Below are 5,829 nucleotides of genomic sequence, written 5' to 3'. Positions count from 1 at the left end.
GCATCCGGATGTGAGTCGGCCTTTTTCAAAAAAGATAAATCATCGTCTCTTAACGTGCGACGCCAATACTCCAAAGATTATTTTCAGGTTTGAGATGAGAATCAAGCAGCTTCTCTTAACACAAATACTTTCAGCCGAAAAAGGTTGATAAACTTTTCTGCAAAACACAACAGAGAGAACTTGATTTTTAAAAGAAATTCCAAACATTTCACTCCTTCTATATTTTCTAACGCACAGTTGCAATCAACTGATCCGTAGCTTTTCTCATTGGTTGTTGGAATTTTTTGTTTCTCCATTTAGTCCATAGATCATTAATGTTGGTAGGCCAATCTCTAAGATTTAGCTGCATTTTAGTTGTTGTTCATAAACTATATGCAAATGGGCATCATATGGTTCGATATTCAAATCATGAAAGATTTTTTTTTTCTATGTGCATCATACAGTTAATTTTTGGCGCCATTTCCCTTCTTTCTTTTTTTTTTTTTATTGCCATTTATCTGGAGAGTTGTGTGAAGGAGGATTTGCCTCCTGCCGCGGGGCCATACGGTCATGTATGCAGCCGTTTTGGTGCTTATACTGGATCCATACGGTCATTTATACAGTGCTTTCTGGTGCTTATACCTGCAACACTATACGGTACATGGTAGCATATATAGAAGCATGGTGTGCAGACACAACATACGTACGGAGATGCCTGATGCCGGAGAGGTGGGCCCCATCCGAGAAGGACAAGGGTGACATACGCAGTCACAGTGCCGGCGGTCGGTCCTCGGGGAACGGCTTCCCCAGTGACAGCTAGCCTAGCCCGAGGCCGGACATCCCGTCTCAGGCTTTCCCCACTCCCGGCCATCTCCGCAGTCCAGCGTTGCGACGGAGCCACACCCAATTATAACCCCTCAAAATTTTGTACTCACGTTTCAGTCACTTCAACTGTTGGCCCTGTCACCCAATACCTCCAACCTTCCCCTGTTCCACTGCGTCCGCATTGATTCTCTACGCATAAAAACTGCATATAAAACAGGGACCACAGAGAGAGAAAGGGAGGGCGAGAGCAATTCCAGTGGCTTTTTTTGAACTTTCCAAGGGTAAACTAAACAATTTCCATTGAAAAGTATACAGTAGATATACACCAGAGCGTGAGCGAGTGCAAAGGAGAGAGAGACAGAGGAGGAGGGTTTATGTGTCAATCTAAATGAAGGCTACAAAGGTGATATGGGCTTAAAGGGGGGTATTTTAGACAATCGCCGGGCATCTTTTTACATGGAGGGTGGGAGGTAATTAACGAAGGGGGGCAGGCACGCACGTTAGCGGCTGTCTCGTTCTGCATCGCTTCGCAGGACACAAGTAGCAACAGTACAGGGCGTTGTATTTTAGTCGTCTGGGTAAAAGAAAGAAAGCGGAGGAGAAGAAGAAAGAAAGAAAAAAAAAAATCCCTATGATGATGGGTGGTTCCTCTTTGCCCGGTCATCATGATACATGGGTCGCCGCGCGCTGTGGTGCTTCCGCCGCCTGCAGTAGACGAAAACAAAAACAAAAAAAACTGGATGGAAGGAATCACGGACGGATGGTTGAGGCAGTCACCAGTGGTAGGGATGATGCGGATCGGACGGCGGTGATGGTGATGCTGAGGAGAGGGAACGGAAGAGGATGGGTGCACCGTACTGGGGGTAGAGGAGCATGAGGACGGTGGGTGCGTGGACGTAGGAGGGGGAGAGCCGGAAGGCGAAGCGCTGAAGGATGATGGCCACCGTCAGCTTGGTCTCCAGGAGGGCCAGGTTCTGGCCGATGCACATGCGGGCCCCCAGCCCGAAGGGGATGAAGGCCGTCGGATGCCGGGCCGCCCGGGCCGGACCCTCCGCGAACCGGCCCGGGTTGAACTGGGCCGCGTCCGCCCCCCAGAGCCGGGCGTCGTGATGGACGGCCATGATCGGGATCAGCAGCTCGGTGCCCCGAGGGATCCGGTATCCCCCGAGCTCCACGTCCGCCTTCGCCCTCCTTATCGTCGCCACCGCCGGCGGGTACAGCCGTAGCGTTTCGTTAAGTATCATACCCATCTGCACAAATAATATCATCATCTATGAGTTTTTTTTTTTTTTTCTTCCTTCTTCGAAAGGACCGACATGTCACTCTAATAATAATAATAATAATAAAACAATTACAATATTTTTTTTGAAAAAAAATGGGTAGCGGCGGTACTTACGGTCTTGAGCTTGGCGAGGTGGTCGCGGGTGGGGATGTCACGTGAGCCGCAGACCTCGAGGACCTCCCGGCGCGCCCGCTCCTGCCACTCCGGGTGCATGGCGAGGAGCACCGTCGTCCACGTCAGCAGGTTGGAGGTGGTCTGCTTCCCCGCGAAGAAGAATGTCTTGCACTCCTCCACGATGTCCCGCACCGTGATCGTCGACGTGGATGCTGTCCTCGTCGTCGTCGACCGGCGGCGGTCCGAGGTGGATGATGGTGCTTTCTTGGTGCTGGCATCGATCATGAGCCCCAGAAGATCCTTGGTGCTCCCGTCCGGCTTCTCCTTGTCGGAGCTCATCTCCTTTCGCCGGCCGATCAGCGCCCCCAGACTTTTCTTGATCTCTTTGTCTAATTTCCACGAGCTCGTGTTCTTCTTCGTCGGCAGAAATCTATGGTACAATTCAAGAATTTTTTGTTTTTTTTTATAAAAAAAGATGCTTGGATTGGAACAGTTATATATATATATATATATGTATGGTACCAACGGAGAGAAGCAGCTACCTGTAGCCGGGAATGAAGACGTTGCGGAAGGCCTCGGCCGCAACGACCATTTGCTGCGTCTGTAATTGGAACACGGCCTTGCCGTCTTCGTAGCTCCTCCCAAATGCGGTCCGGGTGATGGCATCCTCCGTCACGGTCTGGAAACACTCGGAGACGTCGATCTCGACCTCGCCGGAGGGCGACATGGCGGACGACCACTTCTCCACCATGTCCTTCACCGTCTCCCCGATGAGCGGTATCAACAGCTGGTCGTGCGAATTTGGAATGCATAATTAATTGGCACGAGAGCAGATCGAGAAAAAAGGAAAGCGTCCCGAAGAATTAATTAGGTACCTTGAGATTGTCCATATGGAAGGTGGGGGTGAGGACCTTCCGGTGGTGAGCCCATTTCTCCCCTCTGAGGCTGACCAAGCCGTCGCCTTCGAGCTGGCGGACGAGAGGGTGGGACTCGTAGCGCTCGAAGGAGTCGGCCCGCGACACGAAGATCTCGCGGATGAGGTCGGGGTCGGCAACGGTGAGGCGGGCGGTGGGCCCGAACCATAGCAGGAATGTGGAACCTGGAAAAGTGGCAGGGCCAGCATATCAGCACCACCACCATCTTGTGACAAAAGGGATTGAATCGAGAGCAGAAATGTAGCCAATGCTGGAGTTATTGAGATGTCCAGGAGGAAAAAAGGAAAGGAGGGGCACTTATGGTGGAGAGCAGCAATAGACCGCAGCTACCTCCCAAGGTTACAAGAAGGGGACAAGGAAAATGAGAGAAAGCAACTGCAAACAACTCCCAGAACTTAAGAACTACAAGAGCAACTGTAAAAAGGGCTCAAAAAGAGACAGAGTCTCTGAGTGGATAGGGGAAAAACCCAAGGTGGTACAGCAGTAAAGACCATTTGGCCATAAGCTACGGTACATAGCCGATGTCTCTCTCTCTCTCTCTCTCTCTCTCTCTCTCTCTCTCTCTCGCTGTGTGTGTGTGTGTGTGTGTCTGTGGGAGAGAGAGAGAGAGAGAGAGAGAGAGAGGTTAAAGGGATCAAATGGGAGAGGAAAGGGAAAAAAACAAGAGGCAATGGGTCATACAAGTGATACAGTACAAATTGAAAAGCGGAAAGTGAGGAGAAATCTAGGTGAATAACAAAAGAGGAGGATTATGCACACTAAAAAGGATGGGGGGGGGGGGGGGGGGGGGGGAACGGCTATCATAGTTAAAAGGAAAAAGAAAATTTACAGACACCACGACTTAAAATCGACATCTAAGCTTTTAGACTTGTAGCAAACTATAATTCGATGCCGAAAGCACTATAGAAATGGGCAAATAGAAAACTGATTAACTCCACCACCACTAGAAGGAAAAAAAGGCTGACAACAACCAAAAGGATCGACCGCCAGAAAATAGAATCTATGTAGATGGGAATAGGGGGGCAAAAACAAAAAAGAGGATAAGAAAGGAGTTGCCACCCACAAGCCCAGAAATATATGATGAGCCTCAACAAAGCCCAAACGCACAAGCACCGTCCATCGCCTTTTATACTTTGAGAACCCTTCTAAGGTTCAACGTTAGGGAGAGAAACATAAGCAAAGTTAAGGAAAGTAGCCCCAGAACAAAAAAAAAAAAAAAACAATTATGAGAAAAGCCTGAACAAAACGAAACAAGGCCAAAGACACCTCTTCACACCAAAACCAACACCACCCGCTGCCTCCTCAAGCACCAAAGTACACTGCTAGGAATAAAGACTAAACAGGCCAAGTAAAGAACACATACAGAGAGAGAGAGAGAGAGAGGAGGGGGTTATGGTACCATAGATCTTCTTCCAATGGTGGTAGAAGGAGAGGACTCGAGGAAGGATGTTGTGGGAGTTGTGAGGCATCATTGGCTTGGAGGAGGCCTCCAGCATCAAACCAACCATTTCTTTGACGCATCCAATGAAAAAACGGTAAGGGGGACCCCTTATGCCTTGCTTTGAGAAGTGCTCTTCTAGCCTCTTTGGCCTCCACCAAAGGAAATCCAACAGCTTGAGTACCATGACCATGCACACAACCAAACCACCCAGAGGCAAAAACCACTTCCAACACCACCCTACCATCTCCCCCATCCCTCTTCCTATTCTGTTTTCCCTCCTCCTCTCTCGTTCGCTTGCTTGGTCCCCTGGTACTACTACAAATATAAGGCACTCACTCCCTTTTTTTTGCTTCTCTTTGTAGCAATATACGTTGCGTGCGTACAGGTATATAAGGAGTTGGAGAAGAGGAGAATAGCTGCGGATTGAGGAGAGAGAGGGGGGGGATTGAGGAGGAATAGGGGTTTGGGGTTTTATAGGAAGGGGGGTGGCAAGGCCGGCGCCGTTGGGGCCGCCGTTGGGGTTACAAGGGTCAACGAAAGGGGCAATTCTTTTGTTCAATGACCAAACTGGCCTTCCATATGTGGGTATGGACGGGCTTTTATCGTTTAGGTCCGTAGCTGGATTTGGCTTCTTTTTTTTTTCTTTTTTTTTTGGGGGTCTATGATGGCAGGCACAGAGAGGGAGAGAGAGAGAGAGAGAGATGGGTTCTAAACTTCCGGATTTTTATTTGAGTTTGCTCAGAAGGGTGAAAAAGAGGGGGCCTCCACAAGAGACAAGGCATTTAAATGGGAGATTAGAGGTAGTGCAACAGAAGAAGAATAAGACTGCCACTTGTTATGATTGTGTTCTGAATGCCAGGCCCATTATGAGAGGCGTCGCTCTCTCGCAAATGGTCGCCATTTTAACCTTTCATGTTTTCTTTTTTGTTTCCGTTATATTAAGTTGCGGAATCGAGGGCAGTACTTTCTGTTTTCCTTTTCTTTTTTCCTGCTTTTAATCCTTCGTTTCGCTGCCAGCGCTATGATTGATGTACATAATGCTTGTCAGAAATTATAAGCTCATTTATGCCTTGCTTTGCTGCCGCCGGTAAATGCCTTTATAAATTCCTTTTTTTTCTAATGATTTCCAAGGGGAAGGGGAGCCGGGAGGAGAGAGAAGGTAGAGTAGAGGCCCGATACGTTACGAGAGAATACGCTATATACCGTTAGAACTAATGCTCTGATGGAGCAGAGTTTAAATTGGCATACTTAAT

At 48.7% G+C, this 5,829-nt stretch overlaps 1 protein-coding gene across 1 annotated transcript; it reads right to left on the bottom strand.

Moving 5' to 3' along the window:
* Window positions 1-562: 562 nt before the first annotated feature.
* On the bottom strand, window positions 563-5,011 carry LOC103708830 (cytochrome P450 734A6). Its single transcript, XM_039128713.3, has 5 exons — window positions 4,535-5,011; window positions 3,076-3,299; window positions 2,743-2,987; window positions 2,201-2,630; window positions 563-2,054 (listed from the first exon to the last, which is right to left on the bottom strand). Exons 1-5 carry the CDS (start codon window positions 4,827-4,829, stop codon window positions 1,578-1,580), a joined length of 1,671 nt encoding a protein of 556 aa, XP_038984641.1. The 5' UTR covers window positions 4,830-5,011; the 3' UTR covers window positions 563-1,577.
* Between the last annotated feature and the right edge of the window lie 818 nt (window positions 5,012-5,829).

The sequence above is a fragment of the Phoenix dactylifera genome, chromosome 5 (assembly GCF_051530095.1).
Source record: "Phoenix dactylifera cultivar Ajwa chromosome 5, Ajwa_hap1_PhDact_Kaust_v1.1, whole genome shotgun sequence".
NCBI classification, from domain to species: Eukaryota; Viridiplantae; Streptophyta; class Magnoliopsida; order Arecales; family Arecaceae; genus Phoenix; species Phoenix dactylifera.
Note: the sequence above shows the minus strand (reverse complement) of the source record. Positions and strands in the feature narration are given on the sequence as shown.